The sequence below is a fragment of the Cyprinus carpio genome, chromosome A2 (assembly GCF_018340385.1).
Source record: "Cyprinus carpio isolate SPL01 chromosome A2, ASM1834038v1, whole genome shotgun sequence".
Classification (NCBI taxonomy): Eukaryota; Metazoa; Chordata; class Actinopteri; order Cypriniformes; family Cyprinidae; genus Cyprinus; species Cyprinus carpio.
In genome coordinates this window covers 11725353-11750063 of record NC_056573.1, presented here as the reverse complement: position 1 = coordinate 11750063, position 24711 = coordinate 11725353, and the positions used below count along the sequence as shown (strand labels likewise).

Below are 24711 nucleotides of genomic sequence, written 5' to 3'. Positions count from 1 at the left end.
ACTAACCAAAGAACCAATCAGAACATAACACACAGACAAGGGAATCACATGACAGAACATGACTGAGGCCTACAAAATAAAAGAATGAAAACAATGAACAAGAAACAAAACCCAAATGCCACATTACAATGGTTTTATCATTTTATCAGAGTTTATGGTGTATGGCTCCAGAGTGAGTCACATGGCGTAGTCGACTGGCTCAAAAAAGATATTAAATTTTAAATTAAAAAAAAAAGCTAAAATTTTCACAATGCACTGAAATCTTTGGTCACACTTTATTTTAAGGTCCAGTTCTCACTATTAACTATGACTTTTGCCTCAATAAACTGCTAATTACTGCTCATTAATAACTAGTAAGGTAGCTATATAGGTGTTGGGTAAGATTAAGAATGTAGAATATGGTCATGCAGAATAAGTACTTTATAAAAAAAAAAAATAATAAACATGCAATAAGCTAGTAATAGGCATGCTAATAAGCAACTAGTTAATGGTGAGAATTGGTCCCTAAACTAAAGTGTTACCAATTTTTTTAATCTCAGTAGAAGTTAATTGACCATGTAGTCCTGCTCTTTATACTAGCTAAACTAGTTAAGCAGCCTACATAATTTAGAATTATTTAGAATTCATCAACCAACTTTACCTTTCAAAAGTTTAGGGTCAGTAAGATTTTTTCATGTCTTTGAAAGAAGTCTCTTATACTCAACAAGGCTGCATTTATTTGTTCAAAACAGTAATATTGTAAAACATTATAATAATTTAAAATAACTTTTCTATTTGAATATATTTTAAAATGTAATTAATCTCTGTTTGAAATATAAATCTTTTGTAACATTATAAATGTCTTCACTGCCTCTTTTGTTCCATTGAATGCGTCCTATATAAATGCATATATTTATTCTAATCTAAATGTAACTCATGAGAACTGAAAAAGTATGTCAAAGCAACAACTTAGTCAGTAATGACTTGAGAATATGAGAATAAGGAAGGCAGCAGTTTCCCATGTTTAGATGAGAGACACTGACTTTAAAGATGTGGAAGTCCATCATAGAACATTTCAACAACATCAAAAATGTTTAAACAATCTTATGTTAGTCTGTTGAGCCATCTGAAGGTTGGGAAACACATCTGTCAGTATTTGTTTGTATATATTAGAATGAAACCAAGAGTTTTCTATGACAAATCCAGGAAGTGACTGCTCCTTTGAGACCATATTCTCCCAATTTCTTCTACTAATCTATATAACATTTATGTTAGACATTGAACTTGGGTAAATAGAAATGTGGGTAAATAAAAATTTCAGTATTTTGGATGAATGAACTGTTCCCCACAATACTGATGTGATCATTGAAATAAAATGCTAAATTCTTGCTCATGGTCTCAATTAAGGCTGGAATTCCCTGCACGATTTCTGCCCGGATTGTTGTTCCAATTTACAGCTGGACGAGTTGATGCTAGTTGCTGAATGTCAGAGCCAACTTGTACATTTAAGATGACAGATTACACTGAAAATCTTAAATTGTGTTAGCCCTTCTAAACTTATCATCTGTGTACTTAACCTAATGCTGAGGTCATCTGAAATCTGACCTTGTCAACAACACATTATGTTTGAGTTCTAGCCACAGTGCTTAACCTGAGTGGAATGAAGTTCACAGTATCTATTCAAGTTCTTTAGTTGACAACTTTATAACCCACATTCTTAAAAATATAGGTTCTTTATTGGCCTTTATGGTTTGATGAAAAACCTTCATCATCAGTGGAACCTTTCCATTGCGATACAGAGTCTTTATAGTGTAAAAAGGTTCTTTAGAAAATGTTCTTCCCTCTCTCTCTCTCTCTCTCTCTCTCTCTCTCTCTCTCTCTTTCTCTCTCTCTCTCACACACACACACACACACACACACACACACACATTGGGTTTCCATGTTTTATGGGGATTTAAAAATTTACTGGAATTACTATATTTGTGGGGACATTTGATCACCATATACCAGGTACACAAAAACACAAAAACACAAAAACACACACACACACACACACACACACACACACACACACACACACACAAATAAAACTACTAATAACAGAAAACAAAAAAGTAAACCACAAAACCCCAAACTATTCCACCACTACAAAACCACAAAATCCCCCTCCTTTCACCTAAAATTTAAAATCTTAAAAGCTATATCCACATAATTTACTACTAAATTGTGGCCTAGTGGTTAGAGAGTTTGACTCCTAACCCTAAGGTTGTGGGTTCGAGTCTCGGGCTGGCAATACCACGACTGAGGTGCCCTTGAACAAGGCACCGAACCCCCAACTGCTCCCCGGGTGCCGCAGCATAAATGGCTGCCCACTACTCCAGGTGTGTGTTCACTGCTGTGTGTGAGCACTTTGGATGGGTTAAATGCAGAGCACGAATTCTGAGTATGGGTCACCATACTTGGCTGTATGTCACGTCACTCACTCACTCACTTAAATGCAAAACTCTTAATTTAGATGTTCTCTTATTGTCAGATGACAAATCTTTTAGCTTCACTGTCATAAATATGACTGAGATGAGGTCCAAGCATACATCCCTACACAAATTGAAGCTCATTCCTTGAGCATGAGTTCTCTGATAAGTGCTGGGGCATGTCAGATCATCTGCATTCTCCAGCATTTCAGAGGCTTTCCCACAAAACCATTATCATTTCAAGACTAGCTAATTGGAGGTTGTTGACAAGAATCACCCATCAATTTATCACCTAAACAAAATGCTTCATCACATAGACTTTTGTGAGCTGAAATATGAGAGCTTAAATGGACCGGGATGAGGACGCTCATGATGATAACAGGAAGAGAGTGCTGGTGAAGAGTAAGAAGGACTCTTGTGGAACAGGATCTTTTGTTTGGGACCAGAGACTTTCAAAGATGTTTTGTCTGACACAGGATCTGCCCCCCTGATTTGTTGCATTGTTTCGGAGAAAGGTATGAATGCCTTAAGGCAGCTCTGCAAGTCTCTGAAGGGACAGTATGAGGTTTAAATGCCCCCTGGTGATAGTCAAACAAGGCTTTTGCCTCCCGGGTGGTCCTTCATAGAAGTTATTCTTCAGTTCTTTAATTAGGTCTCTCAGGATTTTGCTCATTGTGGTACATGGATTCTTCATCTTCTCAGGCTTTTGTCCCTAAGCATGTACTCTTGTCTTAAAAGTGCACTAGGGAATAAGAAGGAAATAATTTCAGCTTAGAAATGGTGGAAAGACAATTGTGCTGGTGGGACTGTTGATAGATACATTGTTTGATAAAACAATAGATATTTGTTCTTGAATGTTGATGAAAATACAGTCATAACTTTTTAACCTTTGTAGCTCAAAATGGTTATTTTTATGCCACTGATTCCCAGGGAATTTCCGATGGATTTTTGGAATAACAGTTTTATTTATGAGAAAAACAAAATTAACAAAACTCCAGTGTCATGGTTCAATTCACATGGAATGCATGAAGTGAAAAAAAATGTATATATACATCTTAAATATAATACAATTTGCCAAATACATGAATGTTAATGTGAGTAAATTAGGTCTGTTGTTCTATAAATATGTTACTACCAAGATGCTACAGTACATAAGGACATTACTGTTCAAAAGTTTAGAGCAAGTAAGGTTAAGCATCTATATATATAAGCATATATAATTGTTGAGGGATTGAACAGCCGAGCTGTTTAAGGGGTCACTGCACTAAAACAGATTTGAAAGAGTGGAGACCGTCGCTTCTCAGAGATTTTTCGGGGTCAGATTTCAGCAGTCCGTAGCGCTGTTTAGTGCTGAGACTGAGGCAGTCTTTGTTCAGCCAGTCTGAAGTGAGAGACTGGAGAGTCAGTCAGGAGGAGAGAAGTGAAAGAGGACACAGTGGGTGACAACACTCTAGAAGTGTTGATTTCCAAGTTTTTGCACTAATCTTATGCTCAAACTGCTGAAGAAAATGAAACTTTGGTAAGTGAATGGGATGAATAAATAATTCATCATGCAAACAGCTGTGGACATTTGTGTAGTGTAGTGTATTTGCATTTAACATCACTGCATTCGCTTAGGCTCCTTTCGTGGCTCGTTGGTGCGCATCTCGCCTTGGGTTCTCTCTCATCTGCACCTCATGTGATGGAAGGTAGGTGGATGCTTTTCAATTTGTAAAAAGTCCACTTTTATTACTGTTTTGATTGACAATTGAATTGTAAAAGTGAGTAGTACTGTAAAGTTATACTAAGGAGCTATTTCTATGATGTGACCCCTAACTTTAACTGATGTTGTACAGTATGTATTTTTGACTTAATCATATTAAATAATATATTTGAATTTAACCATTTCTATATATTTATACCACTTATATTCTACAAGAAGTTATTTGAGGTTATTTGACAAAGAAGTTTTACAGTGTGTGAATGGGGAAATATTAGTGTCAGGCCATTATGATTTTACAGGAAAAACTATTAAATCTGACACCTGTAGGCCTTTATGTGATGTAAAGAACATGACAGAGTTGTAGACAGGTTAGATGATGACTTAGGTGTCCATATGTCAACATGAATACTTGATATGATTTATGTACTTGATGATGATTTTTAGCCGATTTAGGCTAGATTCAAATGAAATAATCAAAAGAAACCAGCCACGCTTAAGATTTAATGTACAGCGTTATGTGTTTTTGTGTATGTGTATGTGTGTGTGTGTGTGTGTGTGTGTGTGTGTGTGTGTGTGTGTGTGTGTGTGTGTGTGTGTGTGTGTGTGTGTGAAAGTGATGACGATTATGATGATTATGATGACTTACTGTCACTTGGCAAACTTCCAACTGGATTTTAAAATGCAGATGTGCTCATACATGTGCATGTGATTTCAGATCTAGATAGATGTCTGTGTCAGATATTTGTCCAATATTGTAATTATATTATAAAGCAAATGTTTCCGTTAACTTATTTTTGGTATAATTTTTATATTTTAGTTTGCTTAACCCGAAATTAAATTTGTGAAGAGTGAACCAATAGATGCACTGAGAGGAGATGCACTGTGCAATTTTAACGTTCTCTGCTCCAGGCCTAGACATTGTGATTAAATGCTGTCTTTATATGATGAATATTATTATTATTATTAATATGTGTATTATTAATAGTATTATTATTAATTATTAATTTTAAAAGTGTTTAAGTTTACAAAAACTTAGTTAGTCCTAAAGAATCACTTGCAGAGGTTATAGTTCATCTGATCTACCAACCATTTCACAGCAACCTTCTTATAATAAAGTTTGTCTGCTTGTCATCAGGTGTGGAGATTTGGAATTAGGTGACATGCAGTAATATTATGTTGTCTGATGAGCTCAGTGTTCTCATTCAGTTTCTCTGGGCACCTATAGAACAGGTCGGAGCAGGCAGGTGCCCTCTCTTTTAGAGATATTGTTTTGTTTGCTTCCATTGCTGTCCAAAGCTTGGAACAGTTTCACGGCCTGCATTCTTTAACACAATTATGTGCTCAGACGTCTGGAGTGGCCAAAAATTGAAGGATAAACTGTCAGAATAAAATCAATACTTCATATCCTCTCTGTGCTGGTTAGTTAATGAGCTCACTGTCTTTAAAAGGCAATTCTCCAAACAGCATGAGAGCCATGTAACTTGAGATGCTCTCAACTGATCTGAGGAGCTTCATCAGTATGACTTTTTATCTCTTTTAATTGCTAGTACTTATTGTTTTGTCATATTAGTCCATAACATCAACAGATTGCTATGCCTACTTTTAATGTAAAAAGTATACACTGCTGTTCAAAAGTACTATTGTGAAATTATATAATTTAAAATAACTTTCCATTTTAAATTTCGCATTTTTGTGGAAACTGTAATACTTTTTTCAGGATTCTTTGATGAATGGAAAGTTCAAAAGAACTGCATTTAAAGCTTGAAAAAAATTGTCTTATTCTATCTGATCATAGGCTTGATTAAGTCATCAGATAAAAAGGGCTAAATGAATAATAGAAAAAATCAGCAAATTCAAATAAGCTGCTTAACATCTGCTTAATTTGTGACTGAAAACTAAGAAAAAGAGAGACCGTGAGATGCTTTTGTATCTTCATTGTGTTCATTATTTTAGGCAGTTAACTCAACCTAATTTCTCTTCCAATCTGGTTATACTGAATAGCATTTAGATTTCCTATTCTGGGAGCCTTTAATACAAACTCTAATCATAACCTTGTCCCTATTTGTGCTGTTTATTTGTGCAGTATAGAGAATATCTATGTCACTTGTCTGGAATTGTCTTACTATTTTTAGTTATATACCATATATCAATACTGGTAGCCAAATATAGTTTTCTGTTTTCCTTTGAAATTGCACTGATATCGCTTAAAGATGAGTTGAGTTGTTTCATATTCTGTATTTGTCGGATTTATTTGAGAGGCTTGTGAATGTTATTTGTTGTGTTTGAAGCTTAGCTTCTGGAGTAAAACGGCAGAAAAAAAGTGATCAGACACTCTTTTTGACGGGTCTTTAGACATTTTGTCTCTATTCCACGTGTTCTTTTCAGCATGAGATTTGTATCTATCACTGAAATTGTTGAAGTGAAAGTTGGTACTGCTGCTGCAGTTTGATTCATTTCTGCACTGCTTATTGCTCATACATGACTTTGCAACTGATGTTGTAAACTGTGCAAAAGTTGGCACAATTTATGGCATCATGTTTGCTGGGGGTTGTCACTGTGTTTCTAAATTCTTTATATTGAGAGGAAGGAGCCCACAAAAAACAATTAATGTTCAGCATTAATCAAATTTAGCTTTTATCTAATGCTCACATTAGTCGAATGCCTTCGAGCCCTTTCCTGCTGTTAGAACACCTGCTTGGGTAGCCCTCTAAATTTAACAAAGCTGTCATGTAGAAAGTGTCATTTTTAGCCAAGTGGTAAGAGAAATATGAGACGTAATGTTTGTATTGTTTATGTACCATTTTTCACTGATAGGTGGTCATTGTTATGGTCTGTGACCTATACATGTCAAACTTTGCTCTGTGGAGTTTAAATTAAACAAATAAAAAATAAATAAATAAATAAATAAAAAAACACCTGGTTTGATCCTTTGGACCAAAACACTGGATTAGACCAGATCACCTTAGATATTGCATCTGTCTTTTGTTTCCTTCATCCAGTCAGATACCGTAATATGCTGAAAAGCATATTGACCTTAAAAGTAACATCATCGTTATACAGGAATTTCTGCGCCACTGTTTTTTCTGATGTACAATACATCCAATTAGCCCTTACAGTGATATATTACAGGCTGCTTGTCTACATGATTACCTAATTTCTACAGTCAGTCACACTGTAATCATCCTGGAAATAATCTCTTAAAATAATTATGAATTATTCATTATTTTAGATTCGTCTTTATCCAATAATAATTATTTTCAGTAAATGAAGAGATGAAGTAGAACCTGTACCACCATATAAACAAAGAATATAAACAAATATAGAATTAAATAAATAAATATATTATTATAAATAAAAATTATTAATACAATAATAACAATTATTATTATTACTACTACTACTACTACTTTTACTACTACTAATGTGTTTATTTATTTATTTATTTATGTTCTGTAAATGATTATTATTAATTATATAAGTAGTAATAATAATAATTATTATTATTATTATGTATCATTTGTATTAGTAATGTTATTATTAATCATAATTATTAGGTAACACTTTAGTATAGGGACCAATTCTCACTGTTAACTAGTTGCTTATCATCATGCTTATTACTTTATTGGCTGTTTATTAGTATGTTCTGCATGAACATATTCTACATCTTAACCCTACCCAATACCTAAACTTAACAGCTATACCCTACTAAATATTAATAAGCAGAAAATTAGGAGTTTACTGAGGCAAAAGTTGTAGTTGATGGCTTGTTAATGATGAGAACTGGACCTTAAAATAAAGTGTGACCCATTATTATTTGTTTGTTTATCTAATAAAATTATTATTATGTATTTATATTTATATTTATATTTATATTTATATTTATATTTATATTTATATTTATATTTATATTTATATTTATATTTACATATTTATTTATATAAAGGATCTGCTCTATCTGTCTGTCTGGATCCTTAAATTAAGAGCTTTGTTCAAGGGCACAATGGCTTGCTTCTTGAGGGTGAACCTCCAGTGAGCCTTAACCACTACACCACAGCACCCACAAGTATGTTTCTCTGGCTTAATATAGTCAATACTCTGCTCCGCTAATTATGTCCATTAGGTTGGTTGTCAAAACTCATTGGATTTTTCTTTACTCTCACAGTAAACCACAACTATTCAAAGAAGCAAAGTCAGGCACATTTAACAGGCATTAAAACAAATTGTAATATTAACTAACATTTTGAAAATGTTATTGACAGATATATAGTTAGACCGAATTTAATCAGAAGTTTAGTCATGTAATGATGTGCACTCACTCCTAAAACCCTGTTTATACCTGGTATTAACATCCATCTTGGTTGATCAGATCACAAACCCTGTATCTCACATCAAAACATTATATTCAGTTACTATGGAAACATGTAAGTTGTTTATTAACAGTGTTTAATATTATTTCAAATCAGTGATCACCCCAAAAAAACTTTTGAGGGCCGCTTTTTCTCTTTCTGTGAAAATCTTTGCCTTGCTCTCCCTCATGCAGTTCTGTAATTACTTTGGGGAGCCTCCTCTTCCATTGTCAGTCAACTGTGACCTCAAGGTGGGTGACTGAATGATTGAGGTTGGACAGAACGTGGGGGCCTGGACATTCCTATCATTCTCTGCCCAGGAGTCGAGCCTATCACTGACCCTCAGGGACTCTGCATTACAATGAGCATGATAAACTCCCTTAAAACATTACCTGCAGACATCACCAGTACTCGTGAGAAGGAGTTATAATGTATAGCATGTCCTGTTGTTGCCGCATTCACATTCATATTCAGATAATTGTGTGAAAGGTGTGACGTTTTGATGTTACACCATCAATGTATAGCAAATTAGTTCCATAGCAGTTTATTAATGTTATTTATTTTACGGTTTCATAGGGAAAGTTAGGTAGTTAAATGTAATAGAAATGGATTGGTCACTGTAAGCACAGATAAAACTGAACATTTCCTGCTCTCAACCAAGCTGCAGAAAGCTGTGCGTACTTGCATATCTATAACAAGAAAAAAGTGGGTGGCATGTGAATACTGTAAAGAAAACATGCATTACACAGAAGCAGCATTGAGTTTGAGCTTCTCTCTGCTTTTATAGGTGTGTGAGGATCTTATAATGACCTGAGTCAGAGTGAACACTAGGCCACTGTCTGTTCGGACACAGCTCCTCCCTCTCACCCAACAGCTCAATCTGATTGGTTCAAAAAATGGACTCTCTGTGATGTCACACACTGCTTTATGTCATGGTACCAAAGAAAACATCCACAAATACATATGGCTGCAAGCCAAAGATAACTCGACTACCAAAATATTTGGCAAGATCACGCTTTGGTGTGGAGGTGACCATGATGCTGGGGTCTAGTTACCTGTGTATCTGGTAAAGGGTTCCTCTCATGGCACATTATTTAAGTGAAGTAGTTTGTTCAAAGAAAAGGGCAGTGCTTACACTGTATATTGGGAGGAATTTACTGTAACTATAATATGGGAGTGGATGCATTAGCTACTTATTTCCATTTCAGTTCATGCTTGAATTTTCCTGTGTTCTTTTTAAATGTATGTTTACTATGTACAGTGGCCCCAAAAAGTAGCTATGTATAAATGTCTTTGTATCATTTAACAACACCTCAAATGAAGTGGCTTTTATTTATTTATTTTTAATGAACGCAAAAGTGCACTTTCAGCATTTTACAAACAGTGCCCAGTTGCATAAAATGCTTAGACTAGTCTTGCAACTAGTCTACATTTTTCTTCTTCATCTTCTTCTTTAAGACTGGCCATAACTTCTTCATAAAACACACAGATTGGTCTATTTTAAATCTAAAAATAAAAAGATAAAAATATTTGGAACATTTTCTTATGTCAGACAATAATGGATCATGTTCATAAATAATGTATTGATCTATAGCCATGGTTACTCTGTTATCTGTGTGAACTTGAGACCAGTAACTTGATACCAGTCATTGCAAAAATTAGCTATCAATGCAATAACATTTAGACATTTTAAAGCCATCATTAGGCCAGATTTATATAAAAATGTCTTGCAAAACCCCTTTTTGTATATTCAGTACCTCACAAGCAGACAATGCCAACTGTTTGCTATCCTGGGTTGTAACTATGGGCTTTCTGCTTTCAAACGGTTGGAGATGAAGATGTAAACAACTAATCAGACAACAGGCCACAAAATATTGTCTGACATCAAGTACACTACTGCTCTTGAGTAACAGACCATGGAGTCACTAAAACAAAGGAAAAAGCAGATGAGTGCAGACTTTACTGAAAAGCTCTGGAGTGTGATTTTGATTTAATGTGGCTAAGCACTGTTTTTGTTCACCCACGAAGCCTCCTTCATTTTGCTAATTGATTACTGATGCCCGGCTACTGTCAGCTCCTGTTCTCTCACTAGTGCTGATGCTAATCTCTCAGTACTAATGCCCTCACAATCATTCACACAGACCACAACAGACCACCACACAGATACTAGAGCCACAGAGAAATATGAGTATTTCAACAATTTACAAAGAAATACTGTATGTTTTGATTTAAAATGAGCAACATATTGTTAGCATGTTGGCTAATTGCTTTGTTTTCATATCTTTTTTTAAAACGTTTTTTTTTTTAAAAAAAAACACATTTTGTGTAGTTTCAGTGAATCTGTTTGAGTAAATAAGTGGTTGGTTTTTCACTGTGGTACTGTAACTCACCACTAGAGAGAGCTGGATGATCACTGTTTGTAAAATCACACACATGCTAGTCTTGAAAGAGTTAAAATTGTATTCTATTTACAGAACCATCACAAAATGTGATTTTAGAATCAGTAGTTATATTCTCCAAATTATTGTATTATTTTATTATTAATTATCACAATGCCTAAGTACCACAATAAACACTTCGAGAGGTTGAATTATGCTCTAATTGACTATTACAATATATTTTCTCTGTATAATAGCTACTGGCTTTCTCAGCAAGAGAAACGTAATGCAAATATGGTGTCTAGCTTTTAATTTGTGTCTAGCTCTTGATTCAGGCTCTGGCATTTCGAGGACAGTACTGTCTAATTGCACCATTAGGCATAATGCCCTTGAGTGGAGGCCATGGCTGCTAATTGAGACTTATCTATAGACAAGAAATCCACAGTATTGCACAACTGATGGCTTTTGACACTAAACCAATTATTGAATGTTGCTGGGTTACAGAAAAGGGAGTAGTGAGGTCGGTTGGATGGGAACATCATCTTTCCTGCTTAACCTTTGGGCCTCAAAGATCTCCTGAACCTAAAATAACAGTTTGAGTTCCTTCTTGTTCACATGAGACTCTATGGCAAGTTGACCCTTCGCCTTATAATTGAGTTATAATTTCAAGCACCCAGAGTCAGGATTGGACACACAGCAGGACATAAAGTGCTTATTGGGATGAATTGGTAAATGAAGCAGGATATATTCAGTTGATTTAAAGGCAGAAGTAACTGTCAGCTACTCTTTATTGATTTAGATATAAAAGTTTTTTGGACAAGTTTTGAATAAGATGTTTTGTTTTGTTTTTAAACATTTTCTATTTTGACAGATGACAGCAGTATTAGCAGGACAGTTAATTTTAGTGGAAATGTCCCATTTGGTTCTTATGGTCTATGTGAAGACACAGCCTTCCATCTCCCAATAACTCAATTGTAAATTAAACCCCAAACAATCTGCAACAATCATACTCAAGCACGCACTGTCACCCTATGGTTTAGAACAGACTTTCTTTGTCAGCTTATTGATGATCACTGAGCTGTGGAGATTTGGCTGAAGAAACTGGCTCAGTATTTCCATGCCCTGATTCTTCACTCAGCTAGCAGAATACAGACTCCTAGTTTTCCCATGTTCATGGACATGGAGACCATCCAGAATATAACCGTCTCTCTGATAGTTTTCTGATAAATAATGTACGTAAGCTAACGTTTTACTAGCATTAAAAAATACATTACTGTTCAAAACTTTGGGGTCAGTAAGATTGTTGTTATTATTTGTTTTGCTTTGAAAGAAATTTAAAGTTTTATTCAGCAAGGATGCACTAAATTGATAAAAAAAAAATGTATCATGGTTTCCACAAAAGTACTGAGCAGCACAAAAAAAAAAAAAAAAAAAAAAAAAAAAAAACAAAGGTTATAAGAAATGTTTCTTGAGCAGCAAATCAGCATTAAAAAAAGATTGATTTCTGAAGAATTGTGTGACACTTAAGACTGGAGTAATGGCTGCTAAAAATTTAGCTTTGTCATCAAAGGAATGAATTACATTTGAAAATATATTGTAACAAAGCATTTAAATTTAAATACTGTTTTTACAGTATTTCAAACCAAATAAATACAGCCTTGGTGAGTGTAACGAAGGGAGTCTTGACGACAAAGTTGGGGATCCAAAAGCAAGGCTTTATTCCATAGAGCAGTGTTTCCCAATCCTGGTCCTGGAGAACCCCCAACACTGCACGTTTTTGGTGTCTCTCTTATCTGACACACACATTTGAGGTCTTGGAGTTTTCACTAATGAGCTGATAAGTTGAATCAGGTGTGTTTGAATAGGGAGACATCAAAAATGTGTAGTGTTGGGGGTTCTCCAGTACCAGGATTGGGAACCACTGCCATAGAGCATAGTCAGAACAGGCAGGGTCAAATACCAGCAAACAATAACATCCAAGGCACAGGCAAAAGAGTATTCCACAATACAAGCAAAGGTCAGGGCAGGCAGCAATAAATCAAAAACAAGTTAACAGTCAAACACAGCAAAGGCAAGCTCTAAATCTAGGAAACTAGGACACTAGGAAACGCAGAAGGGCTAAACATTCAATCACCAGCGATGTGAGAGTGTGCTGTTGTTATAGTGTGAGGTTGATGAGGTGATGAGAGACAGGTGAATTAATTTTTTTAATGAGTCCGAGCAAAGGATTATGGGAAATGGAGTCCGGGGTGAATGGTAAAGGGTACAGGATGGGGTGCCCTCTAGCGTAACTCATGCCCACTTCAGCTAGAGATTGTGACAGTGAGCATAATAGTCTCACCGCTCACCACTCACCACTCTTCCACATTCTGAGAGGTTTCTTAGCTCAGGCTTTGCTGAATCCCGCCGTGGGCTGAGGAGGGGAGGCTGGGAAGACAGGGGCTGTGCTCTCCTCTGGTGCTGTAGTGGTGGGTTCATAAACATTACAAAATCTTACTGACCCCAAACTTTTGCAGTTTCATTGTGTTCAGTGTCGCATGATCCTTCAGAAATCATTCTAATATGCTGATTTTTATTATTCTTATTATTATCAATATTAAGAACAGATGTGCAGCTTAATGTTTTTGTGGCAACGCTCATACTTTTAATCCTTTATCATTGCTCATACATTTATTTGAAATAGCATTTATCTATAACAACTTTTCTATCACTTTTGGTCAATTTAATGGATTCTTACTAAATAAAAAAAAAATATTTGATCACCATCATTCTTACACTGTGCACCACTGCTCTATTACTTTTCTTATCTGCCTGAACTTTTACCAGAACTGAATCCCAGTCGAACTGAAAATGCATCCAGCATCCTTATGCCTTCTTATTGAAATGTGCTGCTCCCTGCACTAAGTGTGTCTTTGCTATCACTGTATGTCCTTATAAGCTGGAAAAAAAAATTAGCAAGCTTTAAAACTCTCCATAACTGCACACTGTTGTGAAAGCTTCCATTTTTGCAATCGATCCCCATTGCCATGGGCTGAATCTTTGTCAGAGGTGGTAATAGGTGAAGGAGATTTAAGGAAGGGGCCAATGTGGGGGTCAAAGGCTGTGCATTCTCCCTCTGTGTGTGCTCAACAATCCCATTAGGATGGAGTAGAGGATTAGACATTTGGCTGCCCTGCCGAATACCAAAGTCTGCGTGGTGCATAGGGGTAAAGGGGGGTTCCTAGGGGGTAAAGAGTGGAGACGTGCGGGAGGAGCAAAATAGCGTGTTCTGGCGATGTTGCAGCAGTGGACGACGTACGCTTATCTACCTTGCTCGGCCAAGCAGTATGGCGGCCCTGGTGCTGCCGCTGACCTGTCTGGTACTCCTGAGCCTCGTCAGTGTCTCCTCTCAGATCCAGTGGTTCAGGTTTCTATGGGTCCCAGAGATGACCTCACCTCCTCCTGCTGTCACTACACCTGCACCCACCGCTACAGCACCAGAGGAGAGCACAGCCCCTGTCTTCCCAGCCTCCCCTCCTCAGCCCACAGCGGGATTCAGCAAAGCCCAAGCTAAGAGACCTCTCAGAATGTGGAAGAGTGGTGAGTGTCGATCCGAATGAGGGATGAAGGGAAGTAGGTAGTTTTTAATCTGAAGTAATAGCTGCTGAAAATTAAGAATAAATTACATTTTAAATATATATTGTAAAAGAATCAGTTATTGTAAATTCAAATAATATTTCACAATAATATTTCTGATCAAATAAATGCAATATTTTTGTTTAAAAAAAAAATAGAAAAAATTACTGACCCCAAACTTTTAAAGTTTCAGTGTCTTCAGTGTCACATGATCCTTCAGAAATCATTCTAATATGCTGATTTGGTGCTCATGAAACATTTCTTATTTTCAATGTTGAAAACAGTTGTGCTGTTGGATATTTTTGCAGAAACTATACAAACCTCCATGATTATTTGGTGAACTGAAAGTTCAAAAGAACAGCATTTATTTGAAATCGAATTTTTTCTAACAATGTAAAAGCCTTAACTGTTACTTTTGATAAATTTAATATTTCACTGAGGATTTCTTGATATACACTTTATTCAAACATTCTACTAACTATCTTTGCAACTAGGCTACATGTCAACTAACTCTCATTAGAGTATTAATATATTGTTAGGCTATGTTAGGTTTAGTAGGCTATAATAAGTTGACATGTAGTTGCAAAGTTACTTATAGTCAGCAGAATGTCTTAAGTAGGCTATCAAAATGAAGTGTTACCATTTATTTTTGTAATGGACCAGCTGGAAAGATTTGCATACACAAGATTAATGTGTATCTATACCGTCTTGTTAGTTTTAACTGTATCCAAATGTCATTTGGGCTTAGCTATGTGTTGGGATCATTACTGAAATGTTTTTTCACCCATGAGGCAAGGAAATATAGCTTAACTCGAAAAGGTTTCTAATTGTATTACACCGCTGTGTGAAAGAGGGTGTTTGGTGAGCCCACTTTTTGTAGAGAATAACGCTAAATCCCTATTACATGATACTATAATAATAGGATTAGATCAGGAGGTTTTTGGGAAATTGGGGTCGCTGTTGGAGCATCGGTTGTAGGTCCACCTGCTGATTACAGGCACAGAGGAAGATTGCGAAATTAACCATGGGGTCCAGACTTGTTCATAATTGACATCTCATTCATCCCATTACTTCATGCAGTCACTGAAACACTTGTCTCTTCAATGCATTTGAACGTGATATGAAAGATGAAGGGAGAGAGGACGTTTTAGATACATGTTGGTAAAAGGCCATTTTCAATGTTGAACATATACCTTTTTTTATTTTAGACTGAAGACACAAACATACTCATTGAAAAATGCATTTAGTTTCTTTGAAGATTTCATAATATTTTTGTTATGAACCAACTTGGAGAGATTTGCATACACAATGTGTATTACACACTCATGCACTACATTTGTCTCTTCATGGCATTTCAATGTGATATGCAGTATACTGTAGTAATTTGTGTTTACTAATCTTTAAGAAAGTTAGTTGCTTTGCACTACTGTGTATTTTCAGCACAAACTGCTGTTACCTGTAATTCAGTTTATTTTTTATTAATTTATATAAAGAGAATCTTCTCTCTGCTGTACTTAATGCTTAGCTGAGAGAATTTGCTAGAAGCCCTGCAGCCCCGTAGAGCTGTTTATTTGACATTTTACCTCATTATCATTAGCACACATCAGATTGAAATTTTGTCAATTTGTCTTTGACATTGACATTGGCATGAACTAATGAGCATGTTTTGCTGTCGTCCTAATAACTGTGAAACAGGAGATGGAATTGCAGAAAAAGAATGCAAAAGACAAATTGCTCGATTTTAGCTCTTGTAAAAGTGAAAAGTGCTTTTATAATCTTTGCGATGAGGCTGTATGTTGCATGTAACACCTTGTTATTGAAATATACTTAAGGCTTTCCATGACAATGTTATTTCCGTGACAGTTCAATGAAACCTGAAACCTTTATGATTTTCAAACCTGTTTGATTTTTCAGTAAAAATTCTGTCACAGTTCAATGAAAATGAAACTTCAGTTCAGTAATACCAAAAAAAAAAAAAATCATAAAAGCTTTCCCTTTAACTCATATTCCAAAATTATAAGTTGTCTTTAAGCCATATAATGTAAGTTTTACATTTAAGTTGTTCGTTATTGATCATAGGGTTTTGTTTCTCACAGAGATCTTTTTCTTCTTCTTTTTCTTCTTCCTTTCAGAAATCTTGGAATACAGAGCATGATTCATATGGATTATTTTAATATTCTTTTATGGTGGAAAATAGCAACCGGCACAGTCAGAATTTCTCCTTTCATGTTCCACAGAAGAAAGCAAATCATGTTAGCTTGACTTGAGTTTGACATTTTTTTGCAGCACAGTTTCTTTAATAAACATGACATGGAACAATGGATTTTATTATTTTATATATAATCTTCAGCGCAACACTTTTGTCTTTAGACTGTATGTTCATGTAATATTAGGAGAAACATATTTTAATAAATGTGGGAAGGGATATTAAGACTGTATATTGTCCTTCATTTTAATCATTCCCCCTGTTACTGGGTGTTTTCTTTCAGAGCGAGGGTCCAAGGGTCACCTAGTCCTCACTGAGCTAGTTGGTGTTCCTCTTCCTCCATCTGTGTCCTTCATCACGGGTTACGAGGGTTTCCCTGCCTACAATTTTGGGCCTCATGCTAATGTAGGTCGACTGACCCAATCATTTGTACCTGAACCCTTCTTCAAGGACTTTGCCATTATTGTCACCGTCAAACCCTCCAACTCTCGAGGAGGGGTCCTGTTCGCTATCACAGATCCCTCCCAGAAGATCGTCCACCTGGGCTTGGCCCTGACACCTGTGGAGGATAAGACCCAGAGGATTGAACTGTATTACAGCCAGCCAGGGCTTGCAGACACCATGGAGGTGGCTTCCTTTAAAGTGCCTGATATGACACAGCAATGGAATCGCTTCACGCTGATGGTCGAGCAAGAGGAGGTTCGGCTCTATATGGACTGTGAGGAGTATCACAGCACCCCCCTGAAGAGAAGCCAGCAGCCCCTCAGCTTTAAGCCGGGCTCGGGTATCTTTGTGGCAAATGCAGGCAGTACCGGCCTGGAGAGATTTGTGGTAGGTCACCATTTTCCTTTTTTTTTTTTTTTTTTAACTCAAAAACCTTTCATTAAAATTGTTTTCTTACAGTTTAAACCACACAAAACATAACTGAACATAAAAGATGATCTGAAACCACACTGAAATTTGAAAACTGAAAGCCACACAGAAATCTTCTTATTTATATTTACCTTGTCCTTTGCTTTTAGGTGTCATACATTTTTATTGATGACATGAGGTGATTTTATGTGTACCTGGGCCTTGAGAATATGTACTTTTAGTAAACTTACTGGCTCACATTGACAGCTACATAGAGCAAAGTGAGAGTGTACAAGTACGAACTGTTCAAAAGAAGGAGTGTGCTTTTATTTTGATAATGTTTACTGTGATTATAAACTGACATGGAATATTGACTTGATACTGATACTGTAATTCACTGATACTGAATTATGCATGCTCATTTCCCCAGTTTGCTATAAACTAACACTCACTTAAGGTGAATGTTTAAAAACATTAATAATACTGTAAAATATAATATTTAGAAAATCTCAAATTAAATGTCCATTTTTCATACTGTACATTATAATGTTGTGATGCCTAAATTCACTTTTTCAGATTTTAGTTTAAAAACATTGTTTTATTTGTACAGAATTTTAATATTGTCTATTTATTGGTTTTCTATGGAAGCCCATAAGAATAAAAAACATGCTTTATTAAAAAATGACAGTCAGAATTATGACATAAAATTTAAAATGATGAAAAAGATATAGTTATGAAATAAAATGTCAAAATTGTGAGATAAGAAGATTTTAAGCCATAATTATCACTCAGAATTTTATTGTTGGTGCATACTTATTTTTCTGGTAAATAGTATGTTTTACTTTTTGATCATGTAATATTTTTGCGGAGCAATTTAACTGACCTGTTAGCACCGATGAGTGCTTATTTTGTTTTGTAAAATATTTCATAACATGTAAAATGATAATAAAATAAAATATCACCTTACAAAATCATTAATTGAATATAAATAATTTTTCCCTAATTTATTCACATTTGCTTTGTACAACACCCACCATACCATAAATACCAAAAGTTCTGATTCAGACAGTGTCCTCTACAGCATATGAATTATATTCCAGCTGAAGAGCTTTTATCCCATGAGTTGGTTGTGTTGTGTTTAGGGAGGCTTGTTGTCATGGAGAAGACTTCAGGAAGGTCGAATCCTTTGTGTTACGTGGTATAATGCTAGATGGGCCTCCTACAATGAAAGAGAAGCACTAGCAACAAAACTCTCACATAATGTACACTTACAGAGAGAAACAATCATACTTTTAGACCTGGCTAAAACCACAAAGGTCCCAGGTTCAAATTTCTAGAGAGTTGCAGTTACTGTTGTGTTCTCTTGTAAAGGCATTTTGAGGTTTGTCAGTTTTGTTGTTAAATATTTGTTCTTTCACATCTCCCTTCAGAGGTATTACTGATGACAGTTATTGTGTTGATATGTGTTATCTGTAATGGTCCTAATTAAGTTTTGCTTGTTATTGTTTTATGGCTGTTTAGATTAGGACAGTTCATAATGCCTTTAATAATGAAAGTAGCTGATGGCCATCATAAATCCCAGCTGTACTTGAATGAATGTGTGGCTGAAAGAACCCATTAAATCCTAATGAGTAAAGCAGGAGGTGCTTCCTCTGAAAGCCTGCTGATAATTGTACAAAATTTATTACCTTGCCTTAAGCGTTTCTGGCATGTCACTGAGCTCTGGATGAATCTGCTATGCTTCTGCTGTAACAGAACAAATCTCCTCCTGACAGTAGTTTACAGCTCCAGGCAGCCCTTGTGTACGAACATGATTGCAGTGTGATTAACCACTTGGCATTCTGCAAATATACACAGCAATCTTGTACACAAACAATTTGATTTTGTTTTACACAGCTGAACAACTAAACCTTTTTCTTTCTCTTACTCTTTCTTTCTCAATCTGTCAGGGGTCTATTCAACAGCTGGTAATAAAACAGGACCCTAGGGCAGCGGAAGAGCAGTGTGAGGAGGATAAACCCAGCGTGAGGGCATTTTCATTACTCTCTCTGTCTCGTTCGTGTTATTTGTCTTAAAATATAACTACACCATCCTTGACCATTTTATAGAGGCAAATTTGTCATAATAGATTGAAAGCAAAATGTATGTTTGGGTATGGTTGTTGTAGACCTGGCACTCCCTCTTGTGGTGGAGTCGCTCGTGACCCTTGTGATGTTTTGCAGTTGCAGTCCTCCAGCGATGGAAGTGGTGAGGCTGATTATGATTATGAAGAAGAACATGGGAGACGTGAAGTAATCTTTGGTCGGACAAATGAGAGAGAAGATAAAGAAACGGTTTGACAGAAGCGCCTCATTAAACACATTACATCTATTCTATTAACCTGATTAAATAAAATAAATAAATTAAAAAAAATAATAATTATAATATATATATATATATATAATATATATATATATATATATATATATATATATATATATATATATATATATATATATATATATATATATATATATATATATATATATATGTATATATATATATATATATATATATATATATATATATATATATATATATATATATGTATATATATATATGTATATATATACTGTTCAAAAGTGTTATTTATTTATTTATTTATTTATTTATTTTAAGAATGTATTAAATTGATCAAAAGTTTTATATTGTTACAAATAAATTGTTTTGAATGTTGTTATTTATCAAAGAATCCTGAAAATAGTCAAAGTTTCCACAAAAATAATAAACAGCACAGTTGTTTTCAACACTGATAATAATTAGAAATCTTTCTTGAGCAGCAAATCAGCTTATTAGAATTACTTCTGAAGGATCAAAGGATCATGTGACAGTGAAGACTGCTTCGTCATCACAAGAATAAATTACATTTAAAATATATTAAAATAGGAAACAGCTATTTTAAATTTTAATAATGATATTTCACAGTATTTCTGTTTCTGTTGTATTTTTGATCAAATAATGCAGCCTTGTTGAGTATAAGAGAGCTCTTTTTAAAAACATTAACAAATCTTAATGATCCCAAACATTTGACCAATATTTTATCAATAACTTTAAAGAAGCATTATATACACAGGATTCATATGAAGTCTTTTCAGATTTTGAATTAATTTTAATTTTAAACAGTTTTGAATTTTTTTAAAAAAATGTTGTTTTTCTAAATTTTATGCACAAAAGCAAAACATATTTCACGGATGAATAGATGAGCATGAAAAAAGAAATTATTTTCATATTTGTTTGTCTTGTTATGTGCATGTTTGTAGTCAATGTTATTATTTCTTTGTTGACATTATGCTTTATTTTTCTTTGCCAAACAGGAAAAAAAGAGGTTCATTTGTCCCTCCAGGGAGTTAAATTTTGTAACAATATTAAGAGAAATCAAAAGGGTTCAAATCTTTTGTTCTCTGCAAACACATGACAGAAGGAACATCATTTATGTATCAGTGTTGAGCCAACAAAAATTTCTGGATTTTAATTTCCTAGTGCACTGTAAATATAAAGAGTGGCATTTTTCAATGCTAAAGGGATAATTCACCCAGAAAAATAACTGTATGTTTTGCTTTCTTGCATGGAATATGTTTTTTTGCAGAATGTCCTGACTGCTCCATCATATAAAAAAGAATAGAGAAGGGAGATGCTGAGCTCCAGAAATTACACTATATGCAGTATATAACACAATGAAGCAATATGATTGCTTTACATTCAAATATATATTTACATTTACATTTATGCATTTAGCATTTATGCATATATGCATTTAGCATTTATGCATATATTCAAATATGGCTCTCCAAAACATATACTGGAAGGGGTGACATTAATACTGATTAGTCACAAGGGACATGAAAACCAATTGCGAAGCTGCTGTGATGTAATGCATTGCAATGAATGACAGGAATGTACCAAGACAAGACAATTCCTATAGTCCCATGTAAATTTAACAAAAAAATGTATAATTTTTTCAAATACAAGTATACAGAATTAAACCTATAAATATGATAATTAAATAGTCAAAATTATTAAATAAGTTATTTTAATTATCTCCAAATAACAATGTATAAAGTTGTTTAAGCGTTAATTTAAATATCAGATGGCACTTCAAGGGGAAAAAAAGGTCATAGGAGTTCAGTTGATAAACAAGGTTGGGAACCTCTGGTTTGTGTGAACGGACATGTTAACTCATGTCGACTCAACCAATGCTGTGATTTTGGGGCTGGGATACCTGTTTGTCCAAACAATGGATGACATGGGTCGGTAGGAGTGATAGTAGTGTTTGGAAACCTGCTATTCTGTGCAGGTGCCATTACTTATGCAGAAATTACACACATTACCTTTAAATAGTTTTATGAAATACAATTTTAATTAAGTTTTTTAAACCACAGCAACAGATAATCATAATAAATAGATTAAAATGTGTAGTTTACATTATTATAGCTAATATATGTTGTAAGAATGTAAGTCTCAGTTGGTGTATTATTGCATGCAGACACATAGACCCACCTTTCCTGTCCAAGCTCCACCCACTGTGTTACCTGACATGGACGAAGGGGAAGTTTCAGGACATGTGACCCCTATAGACGAAAGACTGCTTAGAGGTGAGAGGACACTGTTTAAGATAAACAACTAGCTTCACTTTGCCTGTTTTGATTTTTGAATTTTGATTATTTACTTTTTGGTATTTTAACAAATGAATATTAATATGGTCATTATTTGATTATGTTAAATATTGGTTGTTAATCTTTTCAGGGACATACAAAACAGAAGAAATAGAGGAGAGTACAGGGAATGTAAGTGCTACACTTTATTTCCAGATGTAACAAGAAAAAGGATACTTATTTTTGAATTAACTGACTTCATTTAGACATGTTAATAAAGATGATGAATAAGATAATGAGTAATGCTCAGTATATGATCGTTAAAATCATGTAATAATGCTGCATGTTCAAGTATAAGACTCTTGAACTGTGTCAGGGTTCTGGCCAGGGGCAAAAAGGGGAGCGTGGAGAACCTGGACCTGAAGGCCCTCCGGGACCCCCTGGACCTCCTGGACCATCTCTCCCACCCATACATTCAGCTCAGCCTGGACAGAGAGGCCCTCAAGGTCCAGTGGGTCCACCAGGAAGTCAAGGCAGACCAGGGAAAGATGGACAACCTGTATGATTATTTCCTCATGATGATGAGACGTTATTGAATGTGCTATTTTTTCTTATTCTTTATGAGACTATGGGTTAATATAATGCTGTCTAAACTTTTATCTATAGCTATAGCACTATAAACAATTTCATGTTGTAGCAGTATAGACTGAGTGAACTAGAATTTTTTAATCTCTTGCCAATGTTTTAAAGGGAAGCAAAGGTGAAGAAGGAAAACAAATTTTAAACAACAAAGAAAAATATGTACAATTTTAAAATACTGGCATGTAGAGATGAAGGACATCCATTCAGTACAGTGTTGCACAAATTTCAGTTGATATATCAACATTATTGTGCACATATTATAATTGCTAATTGAATAATCCTTTCTGGTAGAACTAAAAGCATGAGACATGTAACTCTTTAGATTTTAAACAACAAAGAAAATTAGGTTGCATTTTATTTTACAGTGCATACACTTACCTGTACTTACATTGTACTTCCCGTGGGTTAGGGTTAGGTTTCCAGGTAGGTTCAGGGTTAATACCTACAGAAGTTATTACATAGTTATTGTAATAACTATATAAAAGTACATAGTATGTACTTGCAGAACAGAATAGTAATTAAAATGCTAATGAAAATTACCTTAGCAATGCTCTGAGATGAGCAAGCATGGTCATTTTTAACTTGAATTTTAACTTGATATTCTTCCAGTTATTTACCTATAGAAGCTAAAAAAATTGAAGAGTCACAAGAAATAGTTTACTTACAAGATGAAAAAAAGGAGGATAGAATATAAAAACTTTTTTTTGTTTTTTTTTGCTTCATGTTCAATACAGTGTCTCTTTAATACAGGGGCAGAGAGGACCACCAGGACTTCCAGGATTACCTGGAGAATCTGGAGTCAAAGGAGAAAAGGTGAGGGATAATGCAGTCGGGCATCCCAAACATGTAATTATCCTCAATGCCACAGTGTAACCAGAACATCCTGCTATGGCCTGTTGTGTTGCTTGTATTCCATTCTATTTACAGTAATTCTTTTTTAGGGTGATCCTGGGGTTGGTCAGCCTGGTCCACCAGGTCTTCCTGGACCACCAGGGGCATCCAAACCAATTAAAGTTCCAGTGAGTATATTACACAAACTGTGTGGCTTTAAGTATTACTTCATATTGGGGGGTGCATTTGTTACCAAAGCATGTGATCTGTAATTAAACTATTTCTCCAGACAGTGTCTTTGGCAACTGTAAATCTGATGTATGCTGATGTCGTCATCTACATTTATATATAACGCTTTATACAATAAAGATGGTTTCAAAACAGCTTCATGTTAATAAACAGAAAAATAACAGTATAAATGTTGCAAAATAATCAAATATGAGATCAGTTCAAATTCTCCTGTAAACCAGCTCTAAAAAGATGTAATTTATCTTGAGTCAATTCATTGTTGGTTTAAATCAGTTCAATAACAGTGTCAAGGTTGCAAAATGTGTCAGTTGTGAGACTAATTAGATTCATCTAAAACTGTGCAGCCTGTTTACTAAAATGTATCTCCATTTTCAATGACAGTATGGATTTGATTCTCTCGGCTCTGGATTTGGAGATGTTAACATTGATACAGAACTTCTAAGAGTGAGTACATCTGCCCATGTTTTGAAGATATTGTTACAGTAGATATGGCATTTAACAGTAAAGGTTCTCAATGTACTGTATATCTCTATAAACAATGATATCATATCCTAGGGTCCACCTGGTCCTCCAGGGCCTCCAGGGAAACCTGGCCCACCTGGTCCTAATGGCCCCTTAAGGAGTTTGCTGCCTGGACCACCAGGTGCCCCTGGCAAGGACGGCAGAGATGGGCAACCTGGACTTCCTGTGAGTATGTTCTCTTTTCGGTTAAATCAGTTGCTGAAGAAAGGCTTACAGAAAAGAAAAAAAAAAGTTTACATTTCGTAAGAATTCATATCTCATCTGCTCCTCCTGTTGGCCCTGACATA

The 24711-nt window shown here is 35.1% G+C and overlaps 1 protein-coding gene across 4 annotated transcripts in view; it reads left to right on the top strand.

Moving 5' to 3' along the window:
- Nucleotides 1-3810: 3810 nt before the first annotated feature.
- Nucleotides 3811-24711, top strand: part of LOC109100544 (collagen alpha-1(XVIII) chain-like) — a 35963-nt gene continuing 15062 nt past the window's right edge. The window contains exons 1-13 of one of the 4 annotated variants that reach the window (XM_042773064.1): nt 3811-3969; nt 4068-4138; nt 16981-17528; nt 19499-19573; nt 19772-19882; nt 22072-22180; nt 22332-22372; nt 22557-22739; nt 22931-22953; nt 23569-23635; nt 23764-23841; nt 24284-24346; nt 24458-24589. In XM_042773064.1, the coding sequence (XP_042628998.1) occupies nt 3938-3969; nt 4068-4138; nt 16981-17528; nt 19499-19573; nt 19772-19882; nt 22072-22180; nt 22332-22372; nt 22557-22739; nt 22931-22953; nt 23569-23635; nt 23764-23841; nt 24284-24346; nt 24458-24589 (1533 nt within the window). In that variant the 5' untranslated portion in view covers nt 3811-3937. Of the gene's footprint in view, nt 3970-4067; nt 4139-13701; nt 14456-16980; nt 17529-19498; nt 19574-19771; nt 19883-22071; nt 22181-22331; nt 22373-22556; nt 22740-22930; nt 22954-23568; nt 23636-23763; nt 23842-24283; nt 24347-24457; nt 24590-24711 lie in introns of those variants that run through there. The other 3 variants (XR_006162022.1, XM_042773060.1, XM_042773051.1) reach the window with 3 other exon arrangements.